Source organism: Bufo bufo, chromosome 4 (assembly GCF_905171765.1).
Source record: "Bufo bufo chromosome 4, aBufBuf1.1, whole genome shotgun sequence".
NCBI lineage: Eukaryota > Metazoa > Chordata > Amphibia > Anura > Bufonidae > Bufo > Bufo bufo.
The window spans coordinates 207,743,851-207,764,506 of record NC_053392.1 but is presented as its reverse complement, the minus strand read 5'-3'; the positions used below and the strand labels follow the sequence as shown (position 1 = coordinate 207,764,506).

General features: G+C 39.1%; 1 protein-coding gene across 2 annotated transcripts in view; it reads right to left on the bottom strand.

The window, feature by feature from the left end:
* The window catches only part of NAALADL2 (N-acetylated alpha-linked acidic dipeptidase like 2), a 1,363,601-nt gene that overhangs the window by 250,747 nt on the left and 1,092,198 nt on the right, over positions 1-20,656 (bottom strand). For both annotated transcript variants that reach the window (XM_040428250.1, XM_040428251.1), the window contains exon 11: positions 3,431-3,526. In XM_040428250.1, coding sequence (XP_040284184.1) covers positions 3,431-3,526 — 96 coding nt within the window. The remainder of the gene's footprint in view (positions 1-3,430; positions 3,527-20,656) is intronic.

Sequence of the window (20,656 nt, the reverse complement as noted above, 5' to 3'; positions counted from 1 at the left end):
AGGCATGTGATGCTGGCACAAAGCCTGATTGGCATCCTAGCTCACTGATAGATCGATCAGCCCCACTGTCAATGGGGCTAGTTGCTGTAGCAACAGAGCGATGTCTGCCCCATTGCCATATATTAGTATAGTATATATTTTTATATATGTATTATATATGATATTCACACGTGGCCATTACATTGATCTAACATTGGAGTGCATTTAATCAGGCAGTAATCATAGTTACAGTCAGAAGCTATTGACAACTCCAAGGTGATGTCTAGAGGTTAGATTGGAAAGATAACGATCCTTTTGTTTAAATCAAATGCAAAAATGTAGACCTCAGGGTTTTCTAAGCCAGAGGATACACTCTAGATGTTAAAACAATGAATAACATTTTCTGTCCATTGTATTTCTTATTTATTATGCAAAGGTGACTATGATATGTCACCTAGGTCTACACAGAAGCGCCCGGACAAGAATTTTCCCTCCGCATTTTAAGTTATACAACTGACCACTAAAACATTATTAGCGTCTTTTTGCGGATCAGTCATGGATCTGAAAATATGCTTTCGTTACAATAATACAACCACATGCATCCATCATGAGCGGATCCAGTTGTATTATGTCTTCTATAGCCATGACGGATCCGTCTTAAACACCATTGAAAATCAAGGGGGGCCGGATCAGTTTTCTATTGTGTCAGAGAGAACAGATCCGTCCCCATTGACTTACATTGTGTGCCAAGACGGATCTGTCTTGCTCCGCACCACATCGCAGACAGAAAAACGCTGCATGCAGCGTTTTAATGTCCGCCTGCAGAGCGGAATGGTGACTGAATGGAGGCAAACTGATGCATAATAAGCGGATCCTTTTCTATTCAGAATGCATTAGGGCAAAACTGATCCATTTTGGATCTCAAAAACGGAAAGCCAAAACGCTAGTGTGAAAGTAGCCTTAGATAATCATCCTATCAGAATCTCAGTTTCGTTTTTAAAACGACCAATAGATGAATGTTTAGGTTTGAAATTTTGTATTAGCCAATTAGATGTCCTCTACATGTTAGTCAATGGGTAAATATGGTATAAGAAGGAAAGCTGAGGGAAGGCTAGGAATAAATGAACTCAGTTGAATTCAATCATCTTAAAAACACGGTATTGCTCCCAGACTGGCCGTAGGAGTGCATTCACCCCCTCACCTTCTTAGGCAGTGCTACAAATGGAGGCAGCCGGTCCTTCTTATTATAAGACTGCATGCTTGCAGATATTTTAAAGAACTCCAAGATAACCCCTTTAAATCTTGCAAATGTAGTTTTTACTAATGATAAGTTAACAGTAATCTAACTAAACAGTGCTGTGCCATGACTTCTTATTTTCTTGCATTTCTTATCTTTTTTTGTGTTGATTTCTTATCATTTTTTTCTGATGATCAGCCGTGTAAAGGTGTCGCCGATCAACCGATGCATGAATGAACAATCAATTAATTGGGTGAAAGCATTATTGATGTGGACACCAAAATCACCAAAAAGCAGATAGTGCTGTGAAAAAGTGATTTGCTGCCCGGGAACAATGAATCTATGTCAACAGATTGGCCAGTTCATTCCTGTTAATTGCCTACTCTGCCTGTCTCTGTAAATGGGCCTTTGCATTTATTTGTGAATGATTTTTGTCACAGGCAACCTGAGTAAACATAAACACAGAAGAAAAAAGTATTAAATTGGTTGTTCCAATTAAAATATCCTGACTTTTTGAAAGAAGCATTTGGATCTGAATACTTTAGTAATTGCATGTACTTAAACATTTAGTACAGCCAATGAGTTATTCAATGAAATCTATCTGTATATTGCCACCTGCTGTTTGTTCTTTTTATTATTTTTCTGTCCACTTGAAGAACATATCTGAGGTGGATGCTCAGTTCCATCTTACAACTGCTACCTGCTATATATACTGTTAGAAACTTTGACAGTTACTGGGAAAGACCTGCAGGTGGAAGAACACAGCCCCTGTGAAAGGACTCATCCCCTCAGCTATGATAGGGAGAGAACTGCAGCTTAAATGGCATCTCCCAGAGAAAGGACCCACCTTCAAGCTGGCAGTTTGAAATAAATATAGCAGACAAATTGCAGCAACAAATAAGGAGAGCTCTAGATCCATCCAGGGTACAGGACTGATTATAGAAAAATATATATATTATGTCTGATTTTCATTTTTTTACATTAATCATTGGATAACCCGCATTTGGAATTTTATAGAATTGAGTTAAAGGCAATCTGTCACTTCCTTTCCACTTTGCATAGCAAAACAGCATTCTAATTATCATTTATATGAGTTGCTTGCAGCAAAAGTGATGACGTCACTGCACGTGGTGACGTGAGCAAGAATGGCCACGATCAAATGTATGAGGTATGTATTTTTTGCCATTATTGTCCTATTTTGGAATGCTGTATTTTGACTTTACACCAAGTTCATGCTTCCAAAAAGTTCCACCTTGACTTGTCAGTCCACAAAACATTTTCCTACAAAGGACTAGGGGTGAAGAGGTCATCAATACAGGTTTTAAAAAAGATTTTAAAAAGGACCATAAACTTGGTTAGGAGTGGTTTACACCATGCAAATTGCCCATGGGTACCATGATGCTCTGTAAATATTTATCTTGACACTTCCTTTATGTGCTTGATTAGTAGTTAATAAGCTTTTGGAGTACTTTTGGCAAGCTAATCACTTATGTGCGTTTTACACTGTCTTTATTTGAAGGTCATGGATCTCATTGTCGTAAACTTGAATACCACACATTAGATAGTGCTTTGAGCCCTATATTTCAGTTAATTTTGTATAATCTGTTGTAATCATACCTATTAAGTGAGTTATAGGGTAAACATTAATCACCAAAAGATCCCTTAGACCTTAGGCTAGTATTACACTACCAGATTTTGCAGGAGATTGTCGGGAAGGAAGCTTTCCTTCTCGGCAATTGCCTGTTCATTAGTGGAAGAGAATACTGCTATTACATGCAGCGATCTCCTCAACAGTATGGGGACTAGGGATTGCTAATGCCATTGATCGTCCCCACGCTGACTAGTTATTTGCCTGCAAGCGATGATTTTTAAGCATGCTCGTTCATAGGGTAATCTGCGGCATAATAACACTGAGATCATTGCTAATGAGCGTTGCTGCAAATGCTCGTTGGCAGACTAATAATGATCTGCCGGTCTAATAGTAGCTCAAATTTAGCGAGTAGCAAACTGCAGTTTAAGGATCCACTTCTCTAACAATAAAAGAAATACAATGTCTATGAATACTCAAAGTAGGCTTGGTGATGGCTACATGATATTACCGAGTGATATATTTTGCATATTGGACAACTAAATTGAGTTATATGTTTTGTATGGTTTTTTTTAATGCAGAATCATACATTAATATATGTCCACTGCTTTAAAGGTTTTTCTTACCTTTGCAATATACTCGTGAAGATAGAAGTAAGTATCAGTGAGCTGGTTGAAAGTTTCCTTATTATTGAGCAATACTTCTGGGAAGATGTGCGAGATCTGAAACCAAAATAATATTAATATTCCATAATTACAGTAATGGTCATAGTAGTATTGTTATTAACCTAAAAAAAAAATTTGCGTGTCAAGTGACTATATTGCTTGTTGAGCAAGCCTCTGTGGGGTCCGGATGACCACATTGGTATGCTTCTACTGTACATAAATTTGATCAATAAATGTCAACAATTTTAAACCATTTAGTGGGTCCGTAAAACACCAGATAGAAGAGTGCCCCCATCTATCTATTTTTACAACAATTTTAACGACGGTGGGTGTGTCGTGGGGGAGTGCACCGAACCATTGTCAGGCAAATTGGTTGAGCCACTATACTTTCTATATCCTTTAGTATTGATATTAGTAATACCTATAAAAGTAGTTGTACTAACCTTAATATACGAAATAGTAATACAGGTCAATTATTAGAATAGAATTGCACAACTTTTCTGTAATCATTGTACTTTTTTTTTTTTGCTAACACCTTGCTATCTTCACGTTCAACACTTTTAGTAACACTAATAAAAAGGGAAAAACAGGTATACACACACACACACAGTATCTCACAAACATAAGTACACCCCTCACATTTTTGTCAATATTTTATTATATCTTTTCATGGGACAACACTGAAGATATGACACTTTGATAGAATGTAAAGTAGTCAGTGTACAGCTTGTATAACAGTGTACATTTGGTGTGCCCTCAAAATAACTTAACCCACAGCAATTAATGTCTAAGTGAAAATGGCCAAATTTTGCCCAATTAGCCATTTTCCCTCCCTAGTGTCATGTGACTCAATTGTGTTACAAGGTCTCAGGTGTTAATGGGGAGCAGGTGTGTTACATTTGGTGTTATCGCTCTCACACTCTCATACAGGTCACTGGAAGAGAGCTAAGGCAGTGCTGGAAAATAATGGTGACCACACAAAATATACACAGTTTGTCCCTTTTCACTTAGGGGTCTATTCACTTTTGTTGCCAGCAGTTTAGACATTAATGGCTGTGTGCTGAGTTATTTTGAGGGCACATCAAATTTACACTGTTATATAAGCTGCACACTAAATACTTTACATTGTCTCAAAATGTCATATCTTCAGAAAAGATATTATCAAATATTTACTTTTGTGAGATAATGCATATACACACATACATTTATACATGCCTATAAATATTTTTTATGGTAATACAAATTGATTTGAAGCATATGGTTCAATCATTAAAATATACATCATAATCATTAAATACTGTAGAATCTATGATAACGTGCAATCGATCAAAGGTTTTGTTCTTTCACATAAAATTTGTGTGAAATAGCAATCCATCACATTACTGCAGAGGCAAATGTCATATGATTACATGATTGATGCTGACAGACCCTGAGATGGAGAAAATCAGACTGTGATCCTAATGAGGAAGCAGCTTGAGACAGAAATGAAAAATCAATTTATGTTTATTGCTAATTATTTTATCTTAAAGAAACAGTAGCCTTTTCAAGCAATATGGAGTAGATTTCTGTTTGTAGTGCATGGACAGGCCAAGATGTGACACTTATTAAAAGTTGGGCATCTCTTAATAAACTTGATACATCTTAATCCACTGATTGTTTTACTGGGAATGACATATAATACAACAGTCTTACTAAATCAGTTTTATGTTTTTTCCAGACTAGATGCTGCATTGTTTTTTTCTGCCTACCACCATCTCCCTCATTGTGGTGGGCACAGCTACTAGAGAGCTTACCTGCCCTCCTGGTTTGTCTCCTTGGTGGTCCATGCCCATCTGTGTTCCTCTGCTCCTTCTCGGTATTACTCCTCTATCCGGTTCTCACAAATCGAGGCCTACTTCTCTCCTGCTCTGACTCTCACTGCCCACAGCTTTTAAAGGGCCAGCATATGCACCTTCCCCAACCGAAATTTGCCAACCTTTGGTATTTGAGGCACTTTCCCTTTTGAGAAGTGACTGAACAATAGGAGTTTTACCTCACTAAAAGCCGACAAAAGATAAAGCGTACTCTATCTTCTCTAACTACTGGATTTTGATCCTCTGCTGCCTGACCTGACTTCTGACTGATTCCTGAATTTGATTCTGACGTTTGGCCTGTTTCTTTATTGCATGTACTTTGCCTGCTCAACCTCAGCTTGTCCCTGACTACAGTTTTGTCTGATCCATCGGTGCCTCACACCAATATCTCTTGACCCCTTAGGTCAGCAGGAACTGAAAAAAGAGACTAGTCCAGGAGGAAACAGGACTGGTGGTTCACTTGCAGCAGAGTCTAGATCCCTGTATTGGAGTGAAAGGGTGAGGACCAGGGGGCCACCAGTTCAACGCACTTAGGAGTAGCCCCAAGTCAAATCAGTTTAGTGGCACAGCAGAGTCACATCCACTTCTCCAACATCAGAAATCTATTTGGATATAAAAGGTGGACAATGAAAAAGTGGGACTATGTCTTACTGACCCCCCTTATACTGCAACTTGATAGTACTTGATCATTAGTATTTATGCAAAAATGCTGATTTATTTTCTGAGGATATACACCCAATGGAGTAAAAAGAACATATTAATAACTTAAATGATCAGAGATGTGAGCCTCAAAATCTGTACCAGGTACCCCAACTTTCACATATTTTTATTTTTCCTGCATTCTTGTGTGAAACTCAGGGTTTTTAGGTCCCTTCACACATCAAGACTGTCTGCAACCTCACTATAATCTATAGCTATGTTCCTGACATGAGGCAACTTATGACCTCAGCTTAAAAAACAAAAAAAAATGAAGCCACCTATAATGTTTACACATTTGGGCTAGTATTATGTATAGCTTATAGTAAAATACATGAAATACACACAACTACAGTTACTAAGTTACGGTAAATGTATAGAAATAATGTAACTATTCTTTACAGTTATATTTATCTTGTAGAAACATACTGAATCTTAATCTAACTAGAAATACATAGTAATAAAAAAATTAATTGGTATGTAGCATGGCGATAACATTTTCAGTATGCTCCCTCAGAGGAACTATTTCTCTAGAGAGCAATTGGAAAGGCACACTATGCAATTTATTATCAGTTCATGTAAAACTATTGTTATGAGTTATTCATTAAAACTGAGGTTAATTTCTCCTCTCTTAATTATGCGGTTTTTCAGTTATACATAATTCTTAAACGAAAACCTAATGTTCAGATAGGTTACATTTCAAATATTTCCAATTTCACTGAACCTTCAGCCCAATGGTTTGTAATTCAGTTTAAAGACAACATTAAAAAGTCAAAACACACCATTATATTCCTGCATGCCTGAAACAATATAATAAAGGAGATTCTAATACTGCAGTGCAGAATAGGCAGGCTCGATTTTGTTAGCTGACAGCCAATAAATGTGAGTTAGTGATCCATAACAATATTTTTTTCATATTCTGTATATCAGGCTACACCAGAATTCCATAAGCAAATGCAATTTCCCAGTTTTAAATAGATATAATAATATATGCAGTTCTAATATCACCCCAGAATGCATCACTACAGTGTATATATCTTCATTTGCATTGTAAAATTAAAGAAATAAAAATGTAATATTTACTTGTTTTTATCTCTTTTGAATCACAGTGGTCTATACACTTATTCCTAGTAATTGTCTATAATATTAAAGACAGTAATTACATTATATCTATTGTGGTGAAAATTAGCAAATGTTTTATATACCTTCTGTGGACTGAATGTGAAAAGATTATGCTAAATTGTTTATATGACTCATTTAAGTTTTTAGTGTTTAAAATGTCTTCTCTGCATAAATAAAATTTTTATTATGTTTTATGTAAAGGCGCTCAGTATTATACAAATATTCAGAGTATTCTTTATTTACAAGCACTGCTTTCCCTCTAGCACGTCAAAAAAAAAAAAATCTTACATAAAAATATTATATATTATATATGCAATAATCTCAATAACCATATATGGCTCATGAAAGATGTTGCACAATTCATTTCAAATAATTTCAATGTAGATATATAAATAATAAACCGGATTGCCATGGAGCAGGTAACTAGCAGAAACAGGCTGTGGGCATAAGTTAAAACTATGGCACACCATTGAGCGCTTTGGCCTCTTTCTAGGCCATTGCTCTCATGTTCATTGTTCAAACGGCCTATGTGCAGCTCAGTCTCAAGTGAATAGATCTGAGCAGCAATATCAAGCTCAGCTGCTATACAATGTATGGTTCTGTACTTGGTATGCTGTGAGGAGACAACTCTCAACGAAGCATAACAACCTTCTATTCCCCCCCCAAAAAAACTTTAAAATAGATCATGCTACAGGAAATTAAAATACAAAATTGTTTAAGATAGCAGAGAATGAGTGAGCTAAGTTCACTTAATCGAGCATGCAAGAAGATTCTTTGCATGAATTACACAGTTAACTAATTCATCTCTAATGTGAGCCACCTTTTATTTTAACAATTTGAGTACTTAAAACCATAATACATCCTTAGTTAAGCTTTTATGGGGTATATTCTTTCTGAATCTGATAAAGTTGAAGATTAAACCTATTGCTGACTTTATAACAAACGTAGAGTAAAAAAAAAAAAAAAAAAGCTACTGGACTATACATTTATTCAAATTTTGTTTGGATTATTAAATTACTGAGGTCATTTTTCTCAATACAAGCTGGCCTAAACATACTGTCTTACTCTAATCTATTGTCTATTACTAAATCTGTAGATGGATCTGGAATTTGTTTCAGGAGCCACTAAGCTTTTACTTCTAGTAGTAGTTTCTGTTCAGACGCAGTTGACCCAAGGAGGTTAAGGGTGGACAAGCTGGGATTAAGAGGGGTAGAATTTGTGCATTTGTTTAGTGTAATAGTTGGGTAAAAGGTCAGGGCAGGTGGCATAGGGTCAATATGGAGATCAGGCAGTGTTAAGGACAGGCAGTGTAACGGGGCACTGAAGGCGCACTCGGTCTCCCATCAGCCGCAGACCTGCTGCTTAACTTCGGTAGCGAGGATCTGTGTTTGGCCTCGTTCCCAGGGCGGCCTTGCTAGCTGGGAGGCCCCCTGCTCCTAGGTCTGCCTTGAGCGCCGAGCTGATCACTCGGTGCTCGACTTGTTTGTCTGTCGGTCATGTGATGCTGGCCACGTCACATGACCCTCACTCCCCACTATAAATACAGGCGGCCTGCTGGCTACAGGTTGCCTATGATTTTCGTCCTATAGGCTGTGTACTTTATTGTTATTAAGCTACCTCTGGAATTGAACCTCGATCCGCCTCTTGACACCTCTTCTGCCTGCTCCCTGTACCTTGACGCTACCTCTCGGATTTTGACCTTGGCTTGTTTACGGATTTGTCTTTGCCTCTTCCCTTGTTCTGATGTGACCTCCTGGACTGACCTCGGCTAGTTGACCCGCCTCACCTTACGTTTTTGTTCCACCTCTTGTCCGCCTTTTGTAACTTCTCAGTGGCTGTCCTCTTCCCTGTTGTCTCTTTCTCTCTGCTTGCACTTAGTAGGTTAGGGACTGTCGCCCAGTTGCGCTCCATCAACTAGGGCGGGTGGTGCAAGTAGGCAGGGACAGGGGACCGGGTGGCAGCTCAGGGGGTTCACCTCTATCTCGATTCCCGTGACTCTACCCGTGACAGGCAGCACAGGCAAACAGGCATAGTTTTGGCATGGGAAGACAGAAAAATATAATAGCTCATCTTTGCAGGACTGGTCAAGCTAGTAACATAAAAATCAAGCCCCTTCCCACAAGGGAAGACATTCTAATCCATCCCCATCCAATGGCAGGGTTCTCTTTTGTATATATCCAGCACATGATCGCACTTTAAGAACGCAACAGAATATAGCGTGGAGCAGTAAGCATAGCAAGTGCTTTGGTAGCCTAGGGGATAGAGGGGAGATGCCAATGGGCATGGAATGAAGACATTACACGTACAAAATGTACAGCATAATAAACTCTATTACAATTCGAACAAGAGGTGTCGGGGTGTCTTCTTACAGTATCTTACACCCAAATAAATAGGGGTGACACAAGACAATAAAGTGCTTGATTTGTACTATGGTCCAGCCACCTTATGTGCAAAATTGGGAAATACACACACACACAAAGCTGCATGACTCAGTCAACCAGCCAGTATATGTGAAGACAGAGACATGAAGTGCAAAAACTTACACCACTATAAAAAATATGCCAAATGTATCCTGCAGTATGCACTGTAAGTGTCTTGCTAGATTACATTTTTGTCTAAATAAGGGCCCTTTCACACTTGCGTTCTTTTCTTCCGGCATAGAGTTCCGTCGTCGGGGCTCTATGCCGGAAGAATCCTGATCAGGATTATCCCCATGCATTCTGAATGGAGAGAAATCCGTTCAGGATGCATCAGGATGCCTTCAGTTCCGGAACGGAAAGTTTTTTGGCCGGAGAAAATACCGCAGCATGCTGCGCTTTTTGCTACGGCCAAAAACCCGGAACACTTGCCGCAAGGCCGGATCCGGAATTAATGCCCATTGAAAGGCATTAATCCGGATCCGGCCTTAAGCTAAACGTCGTTTCGGCGCATTGCCGGATCCGACGTTTAGCTTTTTCTGAATGGTTACCATGGCTGCCAAGACGCTAAAGTCCTGGCAGCCATGGTAAAGTGTAGTGGGGAGCGGGGGAGCAGTATACTTACCGTCCGTGCGGCTCCCCGGGCGCTCCAGAGTGACGTCAGGGCGCCCCACGCTCATGGATGACATGATCGCATGGACACGTCATCCATGCGCATGGGGCGCTCTGACGTCATTCTGGAGCGCCCCGGGAGCCGCACGGACTGTAAGTATACTGCTCCCCACTACTACTATGGCAACCAGGACTTTAATAGCGTCCTGGGTGCCATAGTAACACTGAACGCATTTTGAAGACGGATCCGTCTTCAAATGCTTTCAGTTCACTTGCGTTTTTCCGGATCCGGCGTGTAATTCCAGCAAATGGAGTACACGTCGGATCCGGACAACGCAAGTGTGAAAGAGCCCTAACTTGCACAACCCTTACTTTGTGGCAAAATTATGTACCAACATTTTGGCACATTGTTACATTAAACCAAGCCTCTTTTTCATATTGAGCATTCATCCTTATCTAGTGTAGTGTTAAAAGTGTCTAAACTAAATAAATGTGATACAAGGCATGTACACCAGTTCATTAGTGTAAACATTGTCAGAATTATGGCAGATTTGTTAGTAAATCACTCCTAACATACTGGAGATTTAAAGGGAATGTGTCGCCAAAAATGATATCTGCCAATTAAAACCAGAAAGCAAACATCCTTTTTTTTCTAATCTGTTTTTTTCTGATTACAGATTTTGTTTATTCTATTTTCTGAACATGATTATAGAGCCGGCCGTTTAGCCTAAGCTGTTCTCAACAACATTTAGAAAGCATTAAAAAAAATTGCTTAATTGCAGCCACATGAGCCATAGACACAATGGTCAGGAGGGGACCTCATTGACGTCTATGGGAGAGTTTTCTAGGCATGCTCTGTGACCTATGCAGAAGTCATTGTACAACTGTGCAGAAGTCATTGTACAAGTGTCTTGCTAGATTACATTTTTGTCTACATAACTTGCACAACCCTTACTTTGTGACAAAATTATCTACCAACATTTTGGTATTGAAGCTCTGAAGGTTTCTATCATGAGAATCCCCAGAGCCCCTGGATCCCCATCAGATGTCGGGTGACAGGTTTGTCAAGTTTATTTTTTGCATCACCTTGTTCCAAAATCCTTCTTCTGAATTCAAGACAGGTTTTACAAATGTACCGTTTGCCGCACACACAGACACACATGTATTTGACCCCCACTGTACAGCAATTCGCAAAGCAGCGAGCTCTATACATCCTATCACCATTCATATTGGAGAAGGTGGATCCTGTTTTAATAAAATGGCAGGCTTTACCGTGTCCACATCTAAATGTTCCAACATTCCTATTTGTCAGCCAGGTCTTTTTTTTTCTATGGATGAAAGTGAATATGTACAATTCTGTCACTGATGTTCCGGCCTTTTCTAAACATAATTGCTGGATATTCCGGTATCTTATCACACAAGTCAGAAGTCAGATTTAAGTTACAACCAATACTAGTTGAGGATTTATCTGACCTCATCTGTCATAGGTGCCGATAATTCAAATGTTATGGTCCCTACTTCTGTTTTTTTTTAGGTAAATAATCGCATTGGTCGGCATTTTTCCATGATTTTTTTTTGGGGGGATAACACCACTCTCTGATCCAACTGAATAATTTCAACGTCTCTTGCTCAAAATTATGATCTGAAGAGCAATTACTGCAACTTCTCAGGAACTGGCCCCTCAGAATCCCCTTTTTAGGAGGATCTGGGTGAAAGCTCCCCACCGTAAGAGACTGTTTGTAGCTGTCTCCTTCCAGTGTAGAGTCGTCTGGATGGCGTTATCATCATGTAAGAAATTGATTGCTTAGTGATCATTTCATGATTGAAGAACAGACCAATATGACTGGTATTTAGATGACCCACAAAGGAGGTATACTCTATTTGCGTGCCTGCCCAGATAACCATCATTGTACAAGAAAAGAATAAATAAGCTTAGACAATCACCTATTGTGAATGGTGGCTCCTGTCTTAGGCTACTTTCACACTTGCGCTTGGTGCGGATACGTCATGGATCTGCACAGACGGATCCATTCAGACAATACAAACATCTGCATCTGTTCAGAATGGATCCGTTTGGATTATCTTTAACATAGCCAAGACGGATCCGTCTTGAACACCATTGAAAGTTTTCTATTGCAAAGACGTTCCCATTGACTTACATTGTGTGTCAGAACGGATGCATTTGGCTCAGTTTCGTCATACGGACACCAAAACGCTGCTTGAAGACGGAACGGAGGCAAACTGATGCATTCTGAGTGGATCCTTTTCCATTCAGAATGCATTAGGGCCAAACTGATCCATTTTGGAGCCCTGAACGGATCTCACAAATGGAGAGCCAAAACACCAGTGTGAAAGTAGCCTTATCTATACACAGAGGTGATATACTGTAATTATAGGCAGAATTAGAAGGACAGATAAGCAGGTAACAAAGTAATCTGTACAAGCCAAGAAGTGGTGCCTATTATTAGGCTTAGTGGTCATTGCGAAAACTGCAGGATCTTAGGATGTTTTACTTAAAAATAGATATTGACATGGAAAATGTAAAAAAAAATCTACAATTTTTAAAAAATATCAAACATCAAAATGGGATTTAAACAATAGGACATTTTCCAAAAACACATTCCCTTTAACCAACTTCATCAGATATTGCACAAATACAAGGCCAAACAGATTGATTTGATGACTGTATTCCACCCAAATAATTTGTGTTTACCTCTTCTAACTGTAATGTGTGATAAAATATTTTTGAGCTATATAAATGTATGTCCTAATTATGAATAACCTTTGGTAGATGTGTTGACCTTTGTTTTTCCATATAACCAATCATATTATTAGATCCCATGTTCATGAAAAAAATGGCTTTTACAGTTAGACCATATTAGGGAACTGCAGTTTGTACAAATTTTCTGGGCTGGCAGATCATTTCCCTTGCGTGATAGGAGAGCCAGCAAAATACTCCGTAAAGCCTGTGAAAATTCAATTTTTATTTTTCTGCAAATTAGTAGCTAAACTGTTCTGTATGTCTAAAAATAATGTATCCAAAATCTGTACATGTGAAATAAATAAAATATGGCAACAAAATATATATTCAGCTTTCATTTTATACTCACATAGATGTTTCAGTGGAACTTACATACAAAAAATGTAAATGAACTAAGCTGAGAACTGTCACTTTCATGTCACATTTACAAAAGAAACCTCCCATTACTTTCTTTCAGATCTTTCTGCTTCATGTTAAAGTGATTTGTTTCAGAAATGCAACAATAAAACCCAGGAGTGCAACAGAGAACAATAAAAGGTGGACAAATTCCCTATAGGATGAAAGAAAAACCTGAAATTCTTTTATGACTTAAGACGCCTAGTGCATTTTATTTATTTTTGAAACAAAAGCTTTTTGAGCTCAACAATGAAACTTAAAAGTAACCTTCAAAAAGTTATGCAGATTTCAAGAGAAATAAAAATCATACTGCATGTGCTTTAAAGACGATACAATGTCAAACTGTCAAAATCCAAACTACCTGATATATCACTTATGGTACACCTTTATTTTAAAAATAAACTTAATCATCTTCTTTGTGGATTAGCTTCATGGTCCATGTAATTATGCAATGCTATTCAAGACAAGTCATTATATGGTGGGTGGAATTTACAGTTCTCTTTATATTGGTAACTTTTTTGAATATACACTAAACAACTTTTATAGTTTAGATGGTAAAATGTAATGTTCTGTAAGTGAGACTTAGTCAAACAACAGATAGAAAGCAATAAAGCTAGTAAATTGATGCTAGTATAAAATATTATGATTTATACTGATGAATAACAAAATCCACAAAGGTAAAACAAAAAAAAAAAAAAAAAGACACAAAGGTTTGGTGAGACTCTTTTTTGTGTTACTGTACTAGAAGTCAGTAAGAATATATTCAGGAGAAGCCATGGGAACCTGTTTTTTTTACCTTTAGCAAACTATTATACAATGTGTCACATTAATAAATTGTGCATAGAAATTTATCGATATGTGTTTTCTAACTTAGGGCAATGCTGTCAAAACTATTATATACTGACAAGATTTAGGTCCCCATGAGTTCAGTAAACACCAGTGTGTATATTGCATTGCTAACTTGCTCAGGTAATAAATAGGGCTAATTAAACTTGCCTATATTTTATGTCAGTATGCCAAACTAATTGTTATATCGGCACTCAGTGCTTGCCAGGGTCTTGTCTCTCCAAATTGACAGGGTAGCTGAAACACTCACCCCTTCCAGTAAGGAGGAAGGGTGGTCCCGCTGTCCACCCTCTCCTCGCAGCAATCACGACCACTGGAATGCTTGCTCTTGCATCTATTGGGCCTCCTCCAGCCTCTTTTCTTCTCCTGTCTCTCAGCCAATGGCTGCTCTTCCTGGATGGTTTAAGACACCTTCTGCTATGGGAAGGTGTCTGAGCAATAGGTTCTCTAGCTATTCACTGTGAAAGTGTACTGTTATTATTATTATTATTTTTATTTCCTTTGCTTGACCTCTGCCTGTTACCCGATTTGCCCTCTGTTGCCTATCCTTCTTCAGTATAGAGTCTATGCTACCTGCCCTGACCTTTGGACTGTTAAATGGCTTGAACGTACTATGCCTGCTTTGAGCTCAGCTAGTCCACTGACTATAATTTTACCTGTTCCCTTGGTGCCACTTACCAGTGTCTCTTGACCTGCCTGGATCAGCTGTCACTGAACACTGACTACTTCAAGAGGTAGTGGCCTGGCGGTTCAAATGCAGTGGGTCCGAATTCCTGTACTGAGGTTAAAGGGTGTAGACTGAAGGGCACTTAGATAATGCCCTTAAAAGTAGCCCCAATACAAGTGTGTTCATTGACACAGTGGATCCACCCTCACTGCATTATATAAATACAACTAGTATATTTTCAGTGGAGTTTTCCAGTATTTCATCTGTGACATGAGTAGAGAACTGATTATAAGTAAAATATTTCTGTGCCTCAGCTGATGGATGCTGAGTTGCAGAGCTATTGTTACCCAGTATACCCAGTATGCACATTGTATAAAAATTTGAGGACCTCAATGTGATCTTCTACATAGGTGTCATGCTCAAAATAAGCAGAGAAACACCAGCACCGACTATGATCAAGTACTTCTATAATCCTTCTATATTTTGTGATCCCCATGGATTAGTAACATCATAGCTCATTTATACATTTCGATCAACTTGCGATCTTAATCAGGTCATACTCTGTTTAGGATCACAGGTTCATCAAAACACATACTGTAAGTGGGTTTTATGAAGCTGTTTCTAATACATGCTGATCATGAAATAAAGATGGATTATTGACATTGTGGTCAGTGCTGGCGTTTCTTTGCTTATTGTGTTGATCGATTTCTGCCGTCCTAATCTCAAACACAGACAGTCAGGCTGTCTCAGGAGCATTTAAAGCGCTTCAATTTTTTTAGTCATGACAATCACAACAGATCCAGGTGGTGATAGCGGGCTGCCTGATATATTGGTGTGAATCATAGTTACCAACTGTATATTTTAGTGGACCCTGTCCAACTGACCTTTTAAAAAAAAAAATCAAGTTTATAAAAAAAAAAATCAGTTGATCCCAGAGTAGTGTTTTTGAGATATTGTAGCGTGTCTCAATTACTGAGAGATAGCCAGATGCATTGCTGTCACTTTGACATTACTAATGATGTCCTGGCATTAAGGGGATGGGGGTTTGATACAGTCCTAGGGAAGCCAACATGTCTTTTTAGGGCAACTGAGGCACTTTTGATTAGGGTTGTATTTGTACCGAATCAATTATAACGGCAGAATCACTTAAATCGGAACTAAAATGAATTTCAGGAAATCTGCTCGTCTCACACAGTTATTAACAGTGTATTGAATAGAATTAAAACAGTTGCTCAATCATCAGTAAAATAATAAAGGAAAATTATGCAGCGACACAGAATAGTTCATTGTGACATTTTGTTATTCAGAAAACTTGAAGTTAAAACTCTAATTCTACTTTGCTCTTTCAAACAGTGAGAACCAGAGAATCGATGAATTATGAAATTATTAATTAATAAAGGTGATACCTTCAAACTGTGAGCACACCTTGGAAATTTTTCAGAGCCTTATTATAATTAGACATAGGGTGCCAATAATTGCATCCCACTGCTCCATATTCAAACAAGAATCCATGGATACAGAGTGTTTTATTCTCTTCTTGCATCAGCCTCAACTGATCTCCACCTATTTAAACCACCCAAGCAAATTATGTATAAAAAGCAAATGCAACATATAAATAAACCAATGTATCAGTTAACTCACAAAGAAGTCCATTCATTTCTATTATAGACTGGGTGGTACATCTGAAGATCTGGAGCACAAACTGTTGAACAGCTGTTATGTGACAGAATAAAATGTGCATTCAACCAAACACTTGTCTTAAACATTGCACTCTTAATCAGCAAGCATCTGCTTTATCCTCTCTTCACGATAGCCTCAGCATTATATTTAATTTAATATAAATATAATTTTTTTCCCCCAAACAGGTGCAGCAGTATATACAAATTAAAAACCTTCTCATTAACTTAACGCCTGCACGCATAGACATTTCAATTAACGCTGCAGTATCTTTGAAGAAAGAATTGTTTTGGCAACGGATTATCTTGCTATTCATTTGTGAGAATCAATTATTGTAAAATTAGCAGTACTGATGCAAAAATTATAGTTAGTGTTCCAGCTATACTCTGTAAGATTCAGTTAGTTCACGCTAGATACTTTTAGTAGAAGATACTAATATTAATACACATTGGTAGCTGAAAGGCTTTATTACATTAAAGGAGCTGTCCCATTAACCTTATACTCTATCCACAGGATAGGAGATAAGTGTCTGATCAGCAGGGATCAGATTGCTGGAGCCAGGGGGGTTGCTAAGGTCTGAATACATCCGGGGCACAAGCCCACTGTGTTGAAATTGCACATTAAAGGCATGCTTAAAGGGGTGTTCTGGTTTATGCAAATGAAGTGCAGAACTGCAGACTGCAGTCATTATATAATACAACATTCGGTAACTTTCCAGAATCTATTATGCTTCATTTCCTCACCACTGCAGAAATCTTTGCTTGGGCCCTTTAATATTGATGGGAGTGGATCCTGGGTAACCCCACATATCATCCCGCCACCCCTCTTGTACTTGTTCCGCTGATCCGCTACTTGCGGGCTGCACGGACATGATTTCAGTCACTTCGGAGCGCAATCCCGTCCTGCGGCGCGTGATCCCGCGAGACCCGTGACCTCCCGCATAGGGTCTTGTAGGATCACGGGCCGCAGGATGGGATTGCGCTCCGAAGTGACTGAACTCATGCCCGCGCAGCCTGCAAGTAGCGGATCAGCGGAACAAGTAAAAGTGGGTGGGGGGATGATCTGTGGTGGGTTGCCCAGGTCTAATCAATAAAAAAAAAATGCTACCACCATAACATTCGGGGCACTGGACAAAACATTCGGGGCTTAAGTCCCAAATGTTTTGACCTAAAGACGCCCCTGACACATACCCAAGAAAGCACAAGAGTGTCTTAGGGACAACTCTGTGAATGTCCTTGAGTGCCCTAGTAAGAATCCTGGCTTGAAACCAATCAAACATCTCTGGGAAGACCTGAATGCTGTCCCCCAACAGTCCCCATCCAAATTGACAGAGCTTTAGAGGATCTGCAGAGAAGAATGGTAGAAAATCCTCAAATCCACGTGTGCAAACCTTGTGACATCATACCCAAGAAGACTGGAGTCTTTAATCACAACTAAGTACTGAGTAAAGGTTCCAAATATACTTATGTTAATGCAAGTTTTTTTTTTCTTTTTTTTCTTTTTAATAAATAAGCAAAGATTTCAAACATTCTGTTTCCATGTTGTCCTTATGGGGTATTGAGTACAGAATGATGGGGAAAAGATTGATTTTTTTTATTATTATTATTTTAGCACAGGGCAGCACAATGTGAAAAAAGTGAAAGGGTCTGAAAACTTTCTAAATTCATTTTAAATTCTTCTATTCACTCCCAAATAGTGCCATAGCTAGGCAGATTTACCATTCCAGGTCCTGTTAAAGCTGGGCTGTAATCACAAGGAACTGTAATAGACTGCAGAATGCTATATCCATCAGGATAAATCCCCCTCACTATTCCTAAACTAGCTAGGCCTTGGGGAAACTTGGTTACAATAATATGGAGCTGTAAAATAGAATGCAGAATACTAAATCTACCAAGATAAATGTCTATTCCCACTACTAAATTATGCCATAGTAAGGCAGATTTGCCATTCAGGATACTGGGAAAGCTGGGTTACAACCATGGTGGAACCGTAATCAACTGCAGAATACTAAATCTATCAAGATAATCAAATATGTACAAACATAACCCAAATAGCAGTGAGTGAGAGAAAATGCCTGTTCTGATGTAAACCGCCTCCGTCTGTCAGACATCTTCCTTTTTAGTTGTAGTCGCCATTACTGAAACGTGTAAGGCTGTGTTCACGTCAATTTTTGTCCTTCATTTAACGTATAAATATGATGTATAGGTTAAACGTTGCCTCAAACAAATGTCATATAGGGGCATCTGCAGCAATAGGGTTCCATTGTAAAAAAAATTGTATTTGTTAGTGCATAGGTTTTTTGTTGGACTCCACAGGATTGGAAACTGTACAATGCTTTTGATTCCTTTTTCCCCCAACATACCTGTAGATGTTAAATGTGGGACAAAAACGTGATGTGAACAGCCCCTAAGGGCAGTGGCGTACATAGAGAAGTAAGAGCCCCATAGCAAGGATTAAACCAGGCCCCCCACACAGGACAGAAGGTTTTCTGCCTAAACCCCTTTCAATGACCCTTGGGCCATTTTTTCCACTGCCTCGTTTGCTAAAAGTTGTTCCTTTAGAGGGTGGAGTCTTGACCAAGTTTTCACCCCCCAGTAAAAAAGGAGACAATTCCAACTAAAACTGGGCCCCATAGCAGTCGCATGGTCTGCCGCTATGGTAGTTACACCCCTGCCTAAGGGGTATCACTAGAGAAGCACTCTGCAGTTTTATGCTAAAAATCCAGTATGTACAGAAAGATGGTATAACATGGAGACTTCACTGAGGTCTTTGTGTTTGGTGACACTAATCTGAGATTTTGATCGGGATGCTGGTAAATATCTTGGACATGGTGTCGATAAAACGGTCTAATTAGGCACAGAAAGGATTAATTGGTGAGTGATCACATTCTCAATATTTTTCTGGAAAAGCAGAACCATATGTGACAAAGAGTAGGCATGCCGTGACTGATGGGGGACTGATTATATGCACATAAACCCATGTTAAAAAGCCTCTGTCAGCATGATCAACCCTATTAAACCAGACACATTGCCTGATTGGGTTGATCATGCTGATTAAAACCATACCTTATTTATCTTTGTAGGTTGCAGCATTGTGTAGATATGAGGAGTTTTTTCTTTATACAAACCAGGCAGTTGGAGAACCAAGGGACGGCCTGTAATGTGCAGGGTTAATATGTTATATTGAGGCATGGTGTCAATGTGTTTTTTTTATCAAAATCATGCATCTGCCTAGGAATGCATGATTTTAATAATGTGTTGTGGCTTATATATATGAACCATGCAACTCCAAGCGGGGAGTGAAAATTAATTAAAACATAACTTTTACTGCTGAATATTAAAAACAAAACAACTATGTGATGCATCAATGATAAAAACTAAGGGTCCAATACAGGTACTTCAGCACTGGTAGAGAAGTAGAATAAATATATCCTGCTCCACCTAGGTATAGGTGCGATCAGTCTTATCAGAACTAGTACAAGTGGTTTGACTAAATTCTCCTGGAGGTATCAGTGATGGCAATTCCGGATGGAGATGTGGTATCGGTCCGATGGAACAAGCCGGGGGTATAGGAGGGGGTCAGTGCAGGTGGAGGAGCTCTGTACCCTATTGGGCCCTACTTGAGGGGAAGGGGTCGTACCTATCTATACAGAGCAACCCGTCCCAATTGGGGCGACCCCATCCGGATACCTGTCCCTGCTCGGGCCTAGTCCCTGGTTCTAGAAGCTAATAAACACCTGATTGAGCTCCTAATAACATCCCGACGTGGCACGTTTCTGTCCGTGTCGACTCTTCAGGGGATATAATGTACAAAGGAGCCACCGCAGCCTAAGATTTCTAGACTGCAGTGAATAAATTCTATAAGTCAGAAGGTCTGCCCCTCAGGTGAGAGGAGGCACCAGCAGAAGGAGTTGATAATCCTAGGCTATTTACTTGGCTACTGATATCCCCTATGGTTGGGGGAACCTACCAACAATCCTAATAATTACCCCAGGTTACATACAGATGCGGTCGAAGTCTGTGTGACAGTTTGGTCCACAGCCATTTCACTTCTACCAGCATGCATACCACCTGGTTGCGTTCCAATGTCATTGGATGCTACAGATGTGGCAACTGCATTGCCTGTAAACATATACAGGTC